The following is a 19767-nucleotide window of genomic DNA, read 5'->3' as shown; positions in this document are numbered from 1 at the left end:
ACACTGTAACTGTCATAAATACAGGTAGTCCTCAACTTACAACAGTTCATTTAGTAACTGTTCAAAGTTACAACAGCACTGAAAAAAGTGACATGCTCATTTTTCATGCTTATGACCTTTGTAGCAGCCCCCTGATCCTGTGATCAAAATCCAGAAGCTTGGCAACTGGCTCATATCTAAGACCGTTGCTATGTCCCAAAAGTCACGCGATTCTCCTTTTGCAAACCTTCTGACAAGCGAAGTCAATGGGGAAGCCAGATTCCCTTAACAACCGTGTTCCTAACTTATCAACTGCAGCGATTCACTGAACGATTGAGGCAAGCGAGGTTGTAAAAGGGGGCAAAACTCTCACTTAACAAATGTCTCGCTTAACAATAGAAATGTTGAGCTCAGTTGTGGTCGTAAGTCAAGGACATGCCAGTGTCCAAATTTTGATTCTGTGACTGTGGGGATGTTGCAACAGTTCTAAGTTGTGAAACCTGGTCATAAGTGACTTTTAGCAGTGACATTATAATTTAGAAGTCATTAGCAGGGGTGTCCAAACTTGGCAACTTTAAGACTTGTGGACTTCAACTCTGGCTGGGGAATTCTGGGAGTTGAAGTCCACAAGTCTTAAAGTTGCCAAGTTTGGACACCCCTGCATTAAAGGAATGGTTGTAAGTCGAAGTCTACCTGAATGAACTGGAAGAAGCAGAGAATCAGTGGTTTTATTGATGTGGCTGGGATTTGTAGTTCTGTGAGATACTGAGAAGGGTCCCCCAGAATTTCTACTCCTTTGATAGTAGAATGTGGAGCTTGGAAATGGATCTGTTGGTGCACTTGTGTTTCGTGTCGATGATTTCAGTAAACTGCTTTGGATATTGTATGAAAGACCGAGAGCTTGACATAGAAACACTGCAGTAAATAAATCTTGCAAGCAACGGAAAATTGGGCAAAGCTGTCTGCGCCTACAGCTTCTCACGGCGTGGGCTGTCAGCGCAGTCTCAGATAGTCAGGCATCAGCAGCAAGAAAGGCACTTATCATTTTTTGACACACGAAGTGGCAGGTTTGAGCAAAATCCTTCAGGAAGCTCACATTCCGTTACTGATCGTATATTTTGCCAGCTTTCTGGTGCAATAACGGATTAAGGCAATGAATCTGGCATAGTTTAAACAGCGGTATGCAGCTACGGCTGTTTAAAAGGTCTAAAGAAGAAAAAAAAAGCATTGAAATAAAAGTGCGCAATCATTCCTTTCCTAGATGAACCAGAGTTTAGTGCCTCCGCGTGCAAGTTTTGCACTTGGAAGGCAGGCCTCGGTGCTACCATAGCAAATTTAGATTCCTATACCTTTTTCAGCTGCTATGGATGTGGAAAGGGATTTTGGCCAACTGAAGAGTAGGATGTACTCCTTTTCTGTAAGCTGCTCTTCCCCTTTTGCTATGGGTTTGGCATCTGAAGTTGGAGGGAGAAAGCAATAATTTAAGTAGCACATAAGCACCTATTCTCAAGCGAGGCAAGGATAAATCAATGATTTTGGGTTGAATCTCCTATGGAACGGAGAGACTGTAACTCAGTGCCAGAACACCTGCTTTGGATGCAGACAGGCTTAAGGATTGGCAGCTTTAACAAAGAACAGAATATCATAACTGGCTAGATTTCTGCCTGGAAGACTTCTAAATAGTTTGATATAAATTTCCAAATCAGGAAGAGATTTGGTAGCTGGAGAAAAGATTGATATTGATAGGTTAATGCAATTATGTTTTATCTTTGAAGGGAAAAAAGGTAAATAAGACAATAACCCCCACAATGGGGAGAATATAGAATAGCCATAAAGTATAGGAAATCTCTGTTCTTTGTAACTTAAACATATAATATTGTTCCTTGTTAACAATCCTAATCTAGTCTTGCTCAAAATTGTATTTTCCCAGATGTGTTGAATCAGGGCTACCACATCAGGATTGGCAAAAATCTGGATGAGCCTTAGATCTGATGAGCCCTGGACTTCAGCTTCCATAAAGCCACAGTTCACCGGATTGACTGAAGTTTAATAGATGTGTTGCATGTCTCAGAGATACAGTGTTGGGGAAGACTCCCCTAGAACTTCGTTTTGTATAAAAGCTGGATCAAACTGCATCTATTGAGCAGCCCCCAAGAAAAGAAAGATAATATTTTCTTTCCTCTTGTAGGGTTTATTATGTGGGTGTATTCTTCATGACAGGTCTCGAAGTATTAAAAATCTCAAAATATCTAATACATCTGAGAAACCATAAGGGCAGAAAAATTGGAAGGATGTGTGAAAACCAATTCTTCACACCGTGCAGACTTAAACTGTAGACTTTGCTATCACAAGCTGTATTGATGGTTCTCATCTTGGGTAGAATTAGGGATTAGACAGTTTCATGGAAGATAAGGTTGCTACCGGTAGTAGTCAGGGTGTCTCTGTGTTGAGGGGTTCCTTGGTGCTCTCTGAGCTTGGTTGTTTTCTTGCAGACATTTCTCCAAGAAGCTCAAGAGAACATCAAGGACCCCACATTTCAACCCTGAGCTACAAATATTCTCCTTTGTTGTCTGTTGTCTAAATTCCTTGTGCATTTGTGGGAAATGGAGAATGGGCTAAATGGGCCTGTAATCTGATCCGCCAGGGTGTTTATGTTCCTAACTGACCTATTCATTGGTTCCTGCTCCTGTGTCTTTCAGAACACTCCTGCAGCAATTACAGAGGCTCCAAACCATGGTAGCTGGCAAAGTGTCACGGTCCTGTAAAGCTGCTAGTACACAAACAGGGACATGTCTCATGGTAAGCAGCTTTTCATCCCTGATGAAGGTCCCTTAGGACTTTCACTGATCATTCTCTGGTATTTCTATGCAGCTTACGCTGTCATGATATGAGGAAAAAGTGTCTAGGGACCCACATTTTGCTCTTCATGTAGTATTGCTTTCTTTTTATATATATATATATATATATATATAAATATTTATTCAGCTTTCTGCTTCCAGCAGAGTATAGAACACTTTCTGGGCCAGTCCTGGGGAATGAGGAAAGCTCAGACAAGGGCTCTGCATCGGAGGCAGAGAGGGAGTTAGACAGCAGTGAGGCAGAAGAACAGCTGGAGCCTGTTTCCAGTGTGCGCCTGCGCAGAGCTGCCAGAAGGCAAGAACAGCTAAGAAAGCAGGGTCGACTTAGGAGTAAAGCCACACCTTGGAAGTGACTGGTCCCTCCCATAGGAAACAAAAGAGGAGCGAACGGGGAATGGACTTTTGCAGGAAACAGTTCGTTCATTCGGCCAGTTCGAGAGTGGAAAGTTATGTCTGTGACTTTAAGAGACTCCGTGCCAAGTTTGCCTAGCCCTGTGTTTGGAAACTAGTTATCTGCCAGCACTCCAAACAAGATAAGGTGTGTGGGGATAAACATTCCTCTGAAAGGCTGTTTACTAAGCCTTGCTGACTGTGAATGAAAGGAATTCACAGTTGTGTAAATAAAAGAGGTTTTGCAGGGACCAAGACTTTGCTTCTTGCTTTCTAAGGAAGCCTGGGTCAGAACATCCATCAACAACCTTGGGCTGAGTAAAAGTGACTTGTCCCAAGTTACTCTGTGAGCTTCTGTGACTGAGGGTTCAAATCTGCATTTGAAACAATATACCAGACTGGCTTTGATTAAAGACCAAATAAGATGTGACCCCCAACCAAATACTATTTATATATTTTTTAACCAAGTAAAATACCAGGTATGGGAAGAAAAGATCTACATTGAGATCTTGGTAGGGGACAATTGTTTAAATTCTTATTGCTTCTGTAAGGATTAGGTTTTGATTAGACTGTCCTTTCTTTTGGTTTTATATATATAAGAAATACTAATGAGCCCACAGCTTGAAGATGGCAGGTGAGATCCTGCCGAAATATATATATATATATATATATATATATTATATACAAACTTGAAATGTGGCATGTATGTTCCTCTTGGCTTTTAAGTGCTTGCTTAGAAAGGATTTTTCTAAATGACCATCAGATCATTAGTATTTCTTATATTATTATTAACATACCCTGCTGCTTAAGGGGTTAGACGTTCTAATCTCCACTCCCAACCTGAAAATAGCTCTGTTCCAACTGCCACTTGGATATGGGCGTGGCCAGTGTGTGACTCATCTGGCCTGTGGTCTGGGAGTTTGGAGAGGAGCCTGAGGGAGAGAAGGGGATAGGGATAGGAGAGGCTTCTGTGGGACCAGTCTGAGGGAGAGAAGGGGAGAGGAGAGGCCAATTGTAACCATTCATTAATTTTCAAGCTGTAAGTGTCAATTTATCAAGCCCGATCACATAATTTTGTAGTGGAGCCCGGGTATTCGGCTAGTAACTGTATAAAAGGTGACATATTGCATTTGCTCTGATAGTGATGGCCAAGTCTACAGTGGGTATTTTAGGACAGCATTAGGTTGCAGTGGTTGTTTCATGTAGCATCCAGTTTGGTGCATAGAGATAATGTTAGACAGAAATGCTAATGGAGAAATGGAAGTTTAGAGACCATGAGATAGATTGAAATAACACAGGCATTATGGTAGCCAGCAGAATAGATATCATATATTCAAAGACTCTGAAATCCAATCTTGATAGGAAGTAATTGCCTACTACTTTCATTTTTCTTTCCTTTTTAGTCCCTTATTTCCACCAAAATAATGATTTCTTATATGCATTTCCCTTTAAGTCCTTTTGCATTTCCCTTTAAGTTATTTTCTTAAAATTAAAATTCTAATTTGAATGTCAATGTTAGCCCTCCTAAGAAAAATTAATTAAAAAGAATGTTAGCCTGCAAACTTACCTTTCTGATGTTTTCATGTCTTTGGGCAGGGAGGAAGCAGTTCGATTAGTTAGAAGTTCTATTATCCCAGGAAATCTGTGCCATTAGTAAAGGCTAGCTTTACTAATTAGATGAACATTGAAATTGGATTAACAACTGAGAATATAGTTAGTTTTGGTTTATCTATCCATTCAAGATCTTTTCTTCTCATATTCTTCTTTTTCTTTACGGAGCGTTTACTGAATCCAGTAGATTCAGTTAAGTTCCTTTCTAAACACATTGGAATACACAAGCAGCAGCTGAAAGGGTAGAAGTGGTGATATAAAGCCAATAAATTTTTTGGATACTTTTAAAAAATAATACCATGTTTTCCCCAAAATAAGACAGGGTCTTATTTTCTTTTGACCCCGAAATAAGCGCTTGGCCTTATTTTCAGGGAGGTCTTATTATTTTTGAAGTGCAGGAGGCGGCGAGCGTGGTCACCTCATGGCTGCTGCTGTATTGCAATATTTTCAGGGAGGGGTTATTTTTGGGGGAGGGCTTATTTTAGCGCATGCGCTCAGAAGCCTGATTGGGCTTATTATCTAGGGAGGGCTTATTTTCAGGGAAACAGGGTATCTCAACTGAATAGAATGGTTCCAAAGCTTCTAGAATTGCCATGCTTAAAAAGATGTGTTTCTAGTACAGACAATCCTCAACATATAGGATTGGAATTTCAGTCTCAAAACAATGCGATCCTTAAGGAAGTCATTATGTGACCCACTCGATTTCACAACCATTTTCACTATGGTTGTTAAGTAAATAATAATAATAATAATTTTATTTGATTAGCCACAACCCTCTCCCGAAGGACTCGGGGCGGCGTACAATCAAAACAGTAAAATACAGATAAAGACAGACATACATACATAAAAAACAAAGACATATACACGTGCATAGAGGAGGTAGACTTATAAGTGAAAGACAATTAAAAAACACAATTTAAAATCCCATTAAATAAAATTACTGAATTAAAAAACCCATCAGGAGCGTTAAGAAGTTATGGTTGAGCCAGGCCAGCTATTTGGAATAGGTGGGTCTTGAGCTTTACACGGAAGGAGCGGAGGTCAGTAGTGGTCCTAATATCCGGGGGGAGGTCATTCCACAGGGCTGGGCCCGCCACAGAGAAGGCTCTGTTCCTAGGCGCCGCCCCATGACACTGTCTGGTGGACGGCACCTGGAGAAGTCCCTCTCTGTGCGAGCGGATGGGTCGTAGGGATGTATGGGGCAGAATACGATCCCGTAAGTAACTAGGTCCTGAGCCATGGAGCGCTTTAAAGATCGTAATCAAGACCTTGAAACGTACCCGATAGACCACAGGAAGCCAGTGCAGCTCGCGCAGGAGAGGTGTCACATGGGAGTACTTAGTACTCCCCATAATCACCCGCGCGGCCGCATTCTGGACCAACTGCAGTCTCCGAGTGCATTTCAAAGGAAGCCCCATGTAGAGAGCGTTACAGTAGTCCAGGCGAGACGTCACCAGCGCATGGGTGACTGTGCGTAGGGCGTCCCGGTCCAATAGGGGGCGCAATTGGCGCACCAGGCGAACCTGGTGGAACGCCCCCCTGGCCACGGCTGTTAATGTTCATTAATTGAATAACCTGGTCGTTAAGCAAACTGGGCTTCCCCGAATTAATTTTATCTATGAAAAGCTGGCTGGGAAGGTCAGAAATTGTGATCATGCTACACACATTGTAAAATGCAATCCATTTGCTAAGCACCTGGATTGTGATCATGTGACTGTCATAACTTCAAGGACGGCTCATATGTCACTTTTTCTGAGGCTGTTGTAACTTTGAACCAACATTAAAGAAATGGTAATAAGCATTGCACCTGGGTGGCTACAATCGGAGAATTATTTCAACTAAGCAAAGGAAGAAGAGAAGAAGGAAGTTCTGGTACATAGTTTTTGTTGGTTTTGTATTTAACTTTTGTATTGGTTGGATTTATATTTAACTTCTGATGACAAGATTTTAATTTTATCATGTATAGTAAAACATGTGTTCTCTTCTCTCCCCCCCCCCCCCCCCCCAGGCTGTAGTATTATGCTTTGCAATTATTTTGGGCAGCTTTTCGCAGAGTTTTGGGCCTCATTCCTCCATCACAAAAGCTGTGCTGCCAACCCAACATTCTACACCAGAGTCCTATACAGCATCAATAGGTGAGTGCAAAATCAGGCGGTTTTAATGTTCTCAGTTTGTAAGGCATCTTTTCTCATTGTAGGTACTCAGAAACTTTTAAACTATAATTCTAGTTTTCCCGCCTCCCAATTAGTATAACCAATAGTCACAAGCTGGGGCCTGTGTTGGGACCAGTGACCAACCAGTAACTAATATATTCTAGGACCTAACAATAGGCTCACACCAGGGTGAATGCTAGCTAGATTTCATTGAATGTAGAGTTTAAGCCTCTGTAAACTTCAGAGAGTTTACAGAAGAAACAATAAAATATGCCAGTCCTTTCAGCTGCTCAGGAACCCCTGATACTACAGAGGAGAGATCCATTGGCACCACCTGGCTGTTACATACCCTGTTTCCTCCAAAATAAAACCCAACCAGAAAATAAGCCCTAGCATGATTTTTCAGGATGCTGATAATATAAGCCCTACCCCAAAATTAAGACCCAGTTAAAATCGTAAACCAGACAGATGCATTTAGTACTGTATTTCCCAGAAAATAAGACCTAACCAGAAAATAAGCCCCAATGCATCTTTTGGAGAAAAAATTAATATAAGACCCAGCCTTATTTTCAGGGAAACACGGTAGCACTTTCCTAAGTCTTCAATCTTGCCACTTTTTATACTTTTTCAGAATATGGGAGACATAACACTGGAGATGGTTTGGTGATCTTGTGAGTGTCTTGATCACAACCCAGACAGTTTAAGGCAGGGGTGTCCAAACTTGGGAACTTTAAGGTTGGCTGGGGGATTCTGGGAGTTGAAGTCCATAAGTCTTAAAGTTCCCAAGTTTGGACACCCCTGGTTTAAGGCATACACTTATGCTAATTTTTGAGCTTTCCTTACATATGTTGAAAGTAGCAGAATTAGGTTGCTTTATCAGAAGCAAACTCTTGTATTTGGGATGGGAGGTTCAAAGTCTGGGAACCGGTCAGTGAGTTGGCCCAGTTTGAACATTTGGAAAGAATTCTAGTTCTTAATTTTGAGGTATCTTACATGCAGGACATAACCTGTTTTGTTTCATTTAAAATGTTTGCCATTTGGAAAAAGGGGAAGAGTCTTCCTCTGCTTAAGTATAGATGGTCGTTTCTTAACTTGAAGCCCTTCAAAATGTGTTCAACTGCAAAATCTAGATGTTGATAGTGAACACATTTGAAAGGCACCAAGTTTGGGGGAGGAAAAATAGGAAAAGGCAACTTTGTATGAATTAAATAATGTAAATGTAACAGTAAGACTCAACCTTATATTTTAGAAGATTTAAAAGTCAACACCTGATGATTTCTATTGATTATGATCTCTGAGAACACTGTTACAAAATAACTGTTATCAGTGAAGTTTCTTGTCTGAAGATGCCTGAAGATAGGTGTTAGATTTGCTGTTGTTCACATCATTTCTTCCTTGTCCCCCCCCCCCCCCCCCGCAGTGAGATCAAGGAGCCTCTTGACTTACGAGGGACCTCATCCACTGGAGGAACAGCCCTTGTCCGATCACAACAATGGCTGGGACAGGCACTTGGATGCCTCCAAAGCCCTATCTTTGGAACCCATGTCCAAGTCACAACCCAGTCAGGTTACAGAGATCACAATAGCCAATGAGACAAGGCTGGTGGGGCTGCAGCAGCACAGGTGAGTATTTGGCAAAATATAGAATAAATGTGTATTTTACTTTACAACATTACAGGCTTCCTGTTTTTAAATTGAAACCCTGGAGGAAACGGAATCTGTTAGAAATTAGAATGGAAGCAAACAAATGTTGATGGTTCACAGGCCATTGTAAGTGTTTAGTTTTGAAGAAAGATCCTGGGAAAGAAAAAGTATCTACTGTAGTGAGTAGCAAAGAAATCAACCTGATTTTTTTTTTACTAGTTCCCATTCAACTTGGTGACAAATAATTTACTTTCAAAGGAGAAGAAAAATGCAGTGAGATTTTTCAGGGGTGCAATATGATGTAGGACCTATTTAGCTACAAGGTGACTGAGGCAGGGCATAAATGTTATCTATTTGGTTGTATAATTATTTCTCAGCAGAGTGAAGCTGTTGACTCTTCCCATTGGACTTTATACCAGCAAAAATATGGAGCTTTATTTAGAAATCAATAAGCTGTATTTCTTCTTATACAGATTTACAAGTACAAATAGAAATACAATGCGTCTACCTAACTTTTGTGGGGAAATTTTTAAAAGGTCCTTATGCTCCACTCTAGATTGATCATTTCTTCCAAGAAAAAAAAAACATGGCCAGAGTGATTGGAAAGATAATAGAGCCAGTCAGCATGATGAATGAACAGTACTTGGGAAATATTCCTTGCCAAGAATACTACAAAAAGCCTATGCACTTGGAAAACAGCCTCTAGATAGCCACTGCTGCAGGAGGCAGTCCGGATTGCCTTTTTCCAGAGTGGCCGTAGCTGAATGCTAGAAGGACTGACATACATACATAACAGTGGTGGGTTCCTACCGGTTCAGACTGGTCCGGCTGAACTGGTAGTGGTTTGGCAGCCTGGGTCGCTGGGACGGGCAGTGACCTAGGCCTGCCATGCTTCCAAACCGGTTCTCCAGGCAGTACCGTAGGCGCCACCATCTTGTTTTTTGCTTCCATGCATAACCATTTTTATTTGTTGCGCATGTGCTCAGTGCCCCCACGAGCGAACCGGCAATAGTGACTGCTGGAACCCACCCCTGATACATACCTATACCCATACCAGTGGTGGGTTCCTAATGGTTCAGCCCGGTTCGGTCGAACTGGCAGTTCGCCTGGATCGCTGGAACCGGCAGCAACCCATGCCTGCTACGCCCCCGAACCGGTTTTCCAGGCAGCGCCATAGGTGTCGCCATCTTGCTTTTGGTTTCTGCTCATGCACACAGCAATTTTAGTTGTACTGTGCATGCAGACACAGCGCGCATCAAGCGCATGTGTGCACGGTGTGTCCCTAAGCGAACTGGCAATAGTCTCTGCCAGAACCCACGCCTGACACATACATACAAACAGACCTGTACACATACATTCTTACATACATGCACGCTCGCGCGCACACACACACAACTAATTCATTGTATTTATGAGTGTTATTCAGTTGAATGTACATACATTTGCAGAAGAAGAAAGGTAATTGTGTCAAAGGGCAAAAAGTATGGTTTCTGTATACTATATCTTCTAAATTTTTATACCACAATAGGCATTACTTTAGCAAAGAAAGCACTTTTGCTAACAGATGGCAATGTTAAAAATGACACTTGCCATCTGCAAGTTTTATCAGAACTCAGAGTTTAAAAATGCTGCCTGATTCATTGGAAACACCTTTTTACTTAATTGAAAACTGACGTTTTGAGCAATTAAAATGAAGACGTGAATAATCTAATCTAGTGGATGTCTGTCTATTCAGAAGCAATTTCCATGGAATTCAGTGGGACTTGCTTCCAGGAAAAAGATGGTAGGACTGCCGTTGAATTGAGTAAATTAAACTATCCAGTGTCGCTTTGCCATCCAGTGAGATTGGCAGCACATAAATTTAATAAATACTTTAAAAAAATTCTTACAATTTTTGATAGAGAACATACTCTGGAAATGACAGATCTCAAATTCTTTTAAAGTTAAAGGTTTGGGAATGGGAAAGTTGAGCTTCATATCACTTGATATCTTTCTACTGTGCAATGAAGCTAAAATATTTAATTAAATAACAATTAAAAAAATCCCCAGTACTCATTTTTGTTTTGCTTGGTTTTATTGATACTAGTATTTTATAGTAACCTGAATTCTTCCTCTTCTCTGCTTATAGAATCAGTTCAGAGCTGGATACAAATGAAACACTAAAGATCGTTGAAATTGACAGAAGAGTCAATGCTACATCATAGGAGAAAGAAACATTCCCCCCCCCCCCCCTTACATCTTTATTTTTATTGCAAACAAAAAATCGGAAGGACTTCTCACTGTCAGTAAATCTCAGTGGCAAGAATGGACGACTTGTCTGATTTCTTTAATATGAGAAAGTGGCTCCAAAAACCCTAATTTTTCATCTGTTAGTTTGTCATTTCGTTCCTACATCCAGGATGATGGTATTGATGTGGAAATATGATAAAGGCAGACCTTTTGAATTATTTTCTTGCTCTGTTTTTTTTAAAATAGTGTCATGCCTGATTTCTACCATAATATTCATAGTGGGAAGAACTATGTTGATACTATTTTGATGAGCGACTGTTGGGTAGGGTGTTGCCTTCAGTGAAAATCTCCTCTGGAGCTTCCATAATTATCGTGAAACAGAAGCATAACCAACATTTTTTCCTATCTGCTCTAGAAGAATTGGACTGTAGACATGTTCTTTGTTGAACCTCAGTGGACAAGAATGGTTAGTTCTGGCAAAACACTTTGGTTTTGCTACACTCAAAGGCTTCATAATTCCTTTTCTCCCATGATGACATCTCTAAAAACTGAAAAGGCTTGGAGTCATCTTTCAGTACATTGGCTTAATTTTTCCCAATCTGATGACTTCTTGCTGCTTTGTAACTGCAACTCCCCAGAAATATCCACTAAAGCCTAGTTGTAGAGAATGTATACCAGATTCTCATGTGGATATGAGAATCTGGTTGCTTACATTCCCTTATATCTTATACTTTCCTGTATCTTTCTGTTGTAAATAGTATTTATTAGGTTTTTTTTTCTCTTATGATCCAAGCTGGAATGGCAAGTCAAGGTTATAAGTTCTTTCAAATGATCTTAGTGGACTTTGAAAAGCTTCTAAAATTTCTTTTAGACTCCAGGCATTAAACCTTTAAAAGTTTAATCTAAACAAGATTCCCCCCCTCTCCCTATTTCCTAATGTGTTATATTGGTCCTCTCTGTTGTACTTGTTTTTAAATAAGCTTTTGGCTGTGAAACCAGCAAAAATCCCAGTCTCAGCCATCTCAATTTCTATAATCTGAAATGATCAGAACTTTTGGGAAGGAATTATTTATCTCAATATGTTAAAACAGCACCTCCTCTATAAAATACAGTTACATGGGACCCCTCATCAAACAATTACTTATATGCTTAAGAGTTAAAAATAATAATTTCTCCAAATCACTTTGTAGTGGGGGATTTTCAAATATCAAACTTGGGTAACAATGTTTATTTTAAGGCACTGTATTATTCATTATGTGATCATTGATTCCAGATGTCTGTAGCTAATAGATTTTGTATAGCTAGTGGGTGGGCTCTAAAATAAGAGAACGTTATTTTAAACTGTCTATTTATGGAAATCAATTATGGGCTTGTGATGCTCTTAATAATTGAGTAGTAGGTAGACGGTGTATTTCTTTTGCTATGTATATGCTTTGATTGTATTCACTGTATTTTATTATTATGCAAAGTAAAGTATTTTAACTAGTTAATATTTCTGTATTGGATGTTGACCGATGCAAATTGGTAGCTTTCCCATTCTATAAGAATCTGACAATTTGCTTCTCCTTTTTCTTCTAACCCTAGAAACATTCAGTTCATGATTTATAAATCTGGGTTGAATGTTAAATTTGAAATGTCTTTCAAGACATAACTGAGAATGAGAATCCCCCCCCCACCTTCAATTTTGAGGAGTGGGTGCTAACTATTCATAGTTTGGCGGTCAATAAAATGAATGTCTAATATTAATTGCCAGCCATGGCTGGCTTCTATGAAATTAAGTTTTCAAATGCCAAAGGCCATTGTACAGTCCACCTCCTCCCAGTATGAAAATGTATCTTTAGCATCTTCTCTCTCACTTCGTGACAAAAATAATTCTTCTGTAATTGCTAATTGAAATAAAACTGCTTTTTTTATATTGTCATTTTGGAGGTGTACTCCAACACCGTGTAGCCCAGCTGGTCATGTTGATTTATTAGTCTGTTTCCCTCACTCAATAGCTTGTACCATAGCCTTGTAAATCTGAATTCCACACTTCAGAGCCCAGGGGTGTTGGTTCTCATGTAGTAGAACATTTCCCCCCTCCCATAAAGAATATGACCTCTGGCAAGAAAGACAGAATTTATCAGCCGGCTCTATATATGTTAAAACTGCCTAAGAAGATGCAATTTAAAAAAACCTGAAAGATGCTGGTTTATGTTGAAAATTTTATAACATGTTATTAGGGAACCTTCCTTTATTCATAAACACAGTGGTTGCAAGATAAACATCCTTGTGTCATCAATACCCAGTGGACTAATCTGTCCTTTCCTTTTTGTTATAGTTTTGCATATTTTAAAATCACAACAACAAGTTGAGGTGTTTGCAGACTTCAGAACCCTGCTTGGAGTTTTGAGTGGTTGCGGCTCATTTGAAAGGCAGAATTATGCTGTGCAGGATGCAGGGTCCTCTTCTGCTACATATTATTCAAAATCTCTTTCCCCAATTCCATCCTCTTCAAAGTACAGGTAGTCCTCGACTTACAACAGTTCATTTAGTGGCCATTCGAAGTCATAACAGCATTAAAGAAAGGGACTTGACTGTTTTTCACAACCGTTGCAGCATCCCCATCGTCATGTGATCAAAATTTTGAACCCTTGCCACCTGACTCGTATTTATGATGATTGCAGTGTCCTGTGGGCATGGGATCATTTTTTGCAACCTTCTGTCAAGCCAAGTCAGTGGAAAAGCCAGATTCACTTAGCAACTGTGTTACTGGTGTAAGAATTACAGTGATTCAGTTAAGAATTGTGGCAAGAAATTGTTTCAAAATAGGCTAAACTTCACTTAATATCTCACTTAAACAACAGAAATTTTGGGCTCAATTGTGCTCGTAAGTCGAGGATGGTGAAAAAGGTGGCATCTTTTTGTTCCAAAGAACATAGTCTGATTTTTTTTCTTTCGAGAAAGAATCAGGGAGGAACTGTCTAAGAACAGTATTTATTTATAAATAAATGCACATTAGCTAAATGTAACTTAACTCTTTGTGAAGATAATTTACCGAGCCCTTTTTGCTTCATAATTCTCCAAACAACACCCGTCTTGTTACAATTTAAATGTGAACAAAATGGTGAGGATGTATAGTGAATGAGATGACATACGGAAGATAGATATGATAGATGATATATGGAAGTCAATGGCTGTGTGGTAATAGATGCTTAAATGTTTGTAGAATGGGCTCTGCTTGGGCCATGACAATAGCAGGAAGTGATAATAAGACAGTTATCCTGCCACTGTTAAGTAATGCAAAACATACCACACTGATTCCTTTGTAATAAATACAAGAGAGTAATGCAAATGCATATACTAAAATATAAGCTAGAATCAGTTTGGTTAAAGTGTTTGAGATGCTGGATTAGAAATGGAGTTTATGAGTTCACCCTTAGGCATGAAAGCTGGCTGGATGACTTTGGGCCATTTGCTCTCTTTCTCAACCCACCAGGGAAAATAGGAGATATATGTGCTATATTATACCTGCCACCTTGAATTGTGCGTAATAAACTAGGATAAAATTAAATGAATAAATATACAATATCAACTTTGCAATGAATGGGGCATATATATATATATATAGTTTACAGGCTGGTTGAAATGAAAGTGCAATTTAATTCTCCTTGATTTTCTGGGCAAAAAATTAAAGGATCTTCGGACCCATTTTAGCATCTTTTCTCAGGTGTTGAGTTCAAAGTTGGGTAAGCATATCCACCTTGCTTTGCTTGTTTCAAGGCTAAATGTTGTATAACATTTAAATCATTCTGATTCTTGGTCCTGTCTATTTTGTGAAGTGTGGCTCTAATTATACATCAATTAAAATGTGTCTCTGTTGTGTATGTTGTCAATGGACAGTGTCTTTCTTTCTTTATAAATAAATTTATTTATAAATAAATTTATTTATTTCATTCATAAAGATACTGACATTCAGACTAAACCTTTCCTTATCCTTGAAATATAGATTATGATTTTATACATTGCAACGCATAATCCTATTAAAATCATCAGAATTAGACTCACATGATGTCTTTCTATATCCCAATCAGGGGCTTCATACATCAAAGTTCCCTGGAACTTTCATAAATTATTACTGCCTTTTAGAGAACCTTAATATAAGTTAAGCTTTCATTTGTTATTATAAGTCAGCTTGAGGATTAGTGTCAAGCAAAAAAAAGTGCTATAAGTATTTGTTTAATAATAATTATATCTGTAATTTGTTTCATGTAAGCCCAAAACCTGTTAAATTGGGCCATCCGTATTGACAGTTTTCTGTCCCAAGAAAATCTGTTATTTCTGCTATGTGAATATGCAAATATGTTTTACCCATGTTTAAATGGAACTGACTGATTAAAATACTGCATTTAACAAAAAGAGTAAAGTAATTTTTTTTTAAAAAAGTCAATATCTTAACAGTGGCATTGGTTTAATATGTTCTATACCATTTTTATTACAGTATACCATATATATGTGCACTTCTAAATATGTCCTCGTGTACTTGGGAGCGGCAAAGACATTTTGTGTAAAAAAAATACTTTTATTAAGCACACAAGTCTAAAATGAAACTGCAAACTAAATGCTTTTTGTATGTACCTAAGTGCAACTATGTAATGCTTTATCTATTTTCTTGCAAATAAATATTTTCCTAAAGAAAAAGAGAAGCCTGTTCAGTCATTGCATTTTAAAACTTTTTTTACTCAGCTATGGTAAGGAAAGAAGCAGTTTACATCAGTAATGGTTTCCTTTTATCTTTGCTACCAATTCGGAACCAGGAGCATGCGCAGAGTGCCTGTGATGACTTCTGGGTGGGTGGGTGGAGGCTCCCGCCGCCGCTACTGGTTCCCTCGAACCGGGGCGAACTGTCAGAATACCTCTTCTAGTTTACTTCTACCAACACGGCGTGCAAACCCAAAACTTAAATTTCACCAAACCCCAGAATTTTATTTCACTCCTTATATCTGGTATATCTACAAGTAAGCAGAAGTCCACAACTTTATTTTCTGAATTTAGTATTCAGGCTGTATTCTACTTAGTAGCAATTGATTTCATCTCTAGTCTACAAATTGATTCAAAGCCATTTTAAATAGTGACTATCAGATCTTCTGGCCGAGTTCCATAAGCTAATTGCAATTATGTGTTGTGTTTATACATTAATTCCTCCCACCCTCCTAAAACCATCTCTGTATGGATCCCATTGTCCAGATAAGTAGCCTTTGTATTTTCATAATTGAACTCTATGGAGATGATTGTTCCCCATTATTTACGTCGGGGGTTGCCAAAAGCGTTGATTATAGATGTTAATAGGTTCTCAGATTCCATTTCCTCCAGGGTTTCAATTTAAAAACAGGAAGCCTGTAACGTTGTAAAGTAAAATACCAGCATCATCTTTATTTCCGCGAATACTGGTATGCTTTAAATGGGCCCCTAAATATTTGATCGTAGTTAGCACGGTAGAGAAAACTTTCAGATTGTGAATTCTGCAAGGCTTTCCAGCCCATTTACATTTGCACTGGTTGTAGGAGATGTTTGTATGTTCTGCATAACAAAGCAGTGTGTTGCATCTCTCTGAAAGTCGATGTGTTCAGTAGAAACAGGGTCAGCTTCATGTGTTCTGCTCTGGATTACATGACGGGGCTTAGAATGGAGTAGTTAACAACAAAGACGATTAGGGAACTGGAGGCTAAAACAAAAAAAGGTTGCTGGAATTGGGTATGTCTAATTTAATGAAAAGAAGGACTAGGGGGTGACAAGATAGCAGTGTTCTGATATCTCAGGGGCTGCCACAAAGAAGAGGGAGTCAAGCTATTCTCCAAAGCACCTAAGGGTAGAACAAGAAGCAATGGGTGGAAACTAATCAAGGAGAGAAGCAACCTAGAACTAAGGAGAAATTTCCTGACAGTGGAACAACTAACCAGTGGAACAATTTGCCTCCAGACATTGTGAATTCTCCAATACTGGAAGATTTTATGAAGAAATTGGACAACTATTTGTCTAAAATGGTATAGAGTTTCCTGCCTAGGCAGGGGGTTGGACTAGAAGACCTCCAAGGTCCCTTCCAACTCTGCTATTCTATTCAATTCCATTCCTGAGCCACTGCCCTCCTGCATCTCACCTAAGTATGCATTGGACCAATTCTTTATAATATTTTCCTCTATAGGCCCTGATCTAGTTCTGCTTCAAATTTTATCTGTCGTCTTCTGCTTTGCCTACCACCTCAAATTTGGTCCCATTTTGTTTGGGTTTTGGACAGAAAAAAGACAGAATCCTGAGTGAATAATTTATTTTGTCATTTCATGGTTCTGGAAGGTTAAGTTAGCCTATTGGGGTCCTAGTGGACAACCATTTAAATATGAGCCAGCAGTGTGCAGCAGCTACCAAAAAAGCCAACACAGTTCTAGGCTGCATAAACAGAGGGATAGAATCAAGATCACATGAAGGGTTAATACCGCTTTATTAATGCCTTGGTAAGGCCACACTTGGAATACGGCATCCAGTTTTGATCGCCACGATGTAGAAAAGATGTGGAGACTCTAGAAAGAGTGCAGAGAAGAGCAACAAAGATGATTAGGGGACTGGAGACTAAAACATATGAAGAACGGTTGCAGGAACTGGGTATGTCTAATTTAATGAAAAGAAGGACTAGTGGAGACATGATAGCAGTGTTCCAATATCTCAGGGGTTGCCACAAAGAAGAGGGAGGCAAACTATTCTCCAAAGCACCTGAGGGTAGAACAAGAAGCAATGGGTGGAAACTAATCAAGGAGAGGAGGAACTTAGAACTGAGGAGAAATTTCCTGACAGTGAGAACAATTAATCAGTGGAACAGCTTGCCTCCAGAATGCCCCAACACTGGAAGTTTTTAAGAAGATGTTGGATAGCCATTTGTCTGAAACAGTACAGGGTTTCCTACCTAGGCAGGGGGTTGGACTAGAAGATCTCCAAGGTCCCTTCCGACTGCTATTGTATTGTATTATTTGTTTCTGAAATCTGTGCATCAAATAAAAGTTCTTCAGGGCAGACATCTGACTTCGTAAGAAAACAGTTTGGATTGGTAAATAGAAATCAATGCACAAATAAATGCTGAATTGGGATGATTTATGGTCATAGAGATGCATTGACCTGCAAATATATTTTCATATGAGTAGGACTAAAAGGAGATGAGTAAACATGGCTCAACTTGCATGCTGAATTAATACTTAGTTTTATAAAAAAGAAATTCATGGCAAAGCTAGATTGTATTTTCTATCATATTGATTTACTGAGAAATATCAAAAACTTTAACTTTGCTAGGACCTTACTATTACTTTTTTTAAATCCCACCCACCCACTCATCCACTCTCTTTTTCTTTCTCATTTAAAGTATTTATATCTTGTCCCTGAAGTGTACTGATTTTCTAGGACAACATAACATTACAAATAACAATGGATAGGAGCAGTGAAAACAATGGCAACAATTTAAACAGTCAGTGATGGTGAAGTAAAAATAAAGGTGACATTAAATTGCATTTAAAGTTGAAGAGAGCAAGAAAGTTTTTCAGCTTCTTTTAGGGGGAGCTGTTGGCAATTGAGTAACTCAAAGGATAATAATCTTCAGTTGCATTATTTGGAACTTCTTTCCTACAAAACAACTTGTGTTTCAGCAATAGCAACAGCACTTAGACTTATATACTGCTTCATAGTGCTTTGCAGCCTTCTCTAAGCAATTTACAGAGTCAGCCTATTACCCCCAACAAGTTGGGTCCTCATTTTACCCACCTCGGAAGGATGAAAGGCTGAGTCAACCTTGAGCCTGGTGAAATTTGAACTGCCAAATTACAGTCAGCTGGCAGTCAGCAGAAGTAGCCTGCAGTGCTGCACTCCAACCACTGAGCTACTGTGGCTCATAAAGACATTAGGCAAATTCAATTTGGTTTGATCTGTTTGATTCAATTTGTCTGATCAAATGTTGTAGTGCTGATATTTTGTTTATCACAGTTGTGCATGAAGATTGACCATTCTATCCTATAGACAGAAGGATGGGATAGCAGTTGTAGTTGTGGTCATCATCATAATCAAACTACCCTGTTTCCCTGAAAATAAGACATCCCCCCCCGGATAATAAACCCAATCGGGCTTTTGAGAGCATGCGCTAAAAGCCCTCCCCTTCAAATAAGCCCTCCCTGAAAATATTGCAACACAGCAGCAGCCATGAGGTGACCACACTCGCCCTCCTCCTGCACCTCAAAAATAATAAAACCTCCCTGAAAATAAGGCCAAGTGCTTATTTCAGGGGTCAAAAGAAAATAAGACCCTGTCTTGTTTTCGGGGAAACATGGTAGTAGATTTTATAAATGAAAGATGATAAAAATCACTTACATAAAATAAGTATATTAGCATATACTGGTTTGGGTTATAATGGGTATGCAGCACAGGCATGGGTTTTAGGATTCTGCTGTTTGGTGGCCACTAGATTTTCATGGACCAAACCCTACTTTGTGTGTGTTTGCAATGTACAGGCATATGAAGAGTAATGGAATCTAGTATACTTGTCTTGCTAATAAAATTACTCCTCTATCCTAATAAAATAATAGAACAGGCCACTGAGTCAAATCCCTGCTCAGAACAATAATACAAATTAAAGCTTCCCTGACAGATAGCTTGACTATAGCCTCGACTACATTCAGTGAAAAGAAGGACAGCAACAACTCTCTGGGTAATTGTTTCCAAAGTTGATTTGTTGGTTCTGATTTTTTTTAACAGTCTTGCAATCCTATGAACCTGTTTTTTGCTCTTTAAAATGCTAACTAGGGCATATAAAACCTTTGCCAGACCAATTCTTGCATACAGCTTGTCCGCCTAGAAAGCACACTGTATATCGGACATTAACAAGATTGAGCGGGT

At 39.2% G+C, this 19767-nt stretch overlaps 1 protein-coding gene across 1 annotated transcript in view; it reads left to right on the top strand.

The window, feature by feature from the left end:
- The window catches only part of CREB3L2 (cAMP responsive element binding protein 3 like 2), a 71866-nt gene extending 60760 nt beyond the window's left edge, over nt 1-11106 (top strand). The window contains exons 9-12 of the mRNA XM_081957049.1: nt 2679-2778; nt 6847-6973; nt 8412-8613; nt 10763-11106. Of these exons, the coding sequence (XP_081813175.1) occupies nt 2679-2778; nt 6847-6973; nt 8412-8613; nt 10763-10838 (505 nt within the window). The 3' untranslated portion in view covers nt 10839-11106. The remainder of the gene's footprint in view (nt 1-2678; nt 2779-6846; nt 6974-8411; nt 8614-10762) is intronic.
- The last annotated feature ends 8661 nt before the right edge of the window (nt 11107-19767 follow it).

The sequence above is a fragment of the Natrix helvetica genome (assembly GCF_964273705.1).
Source record: "Natrix helvetica genome assembly, chromosome: 6".
Taxonomy (NCBI): Eukaryota; Metazoa; Chordata; class Lepidosauria; order Squamata; family Natricidae; genus Natrix; species Natrix helvetica.
The sequence above is the reverse complement of the archived record's forward strand: the minus strand, read 5'-3'. Positions and strand labels throughout refer to the sequence as shown.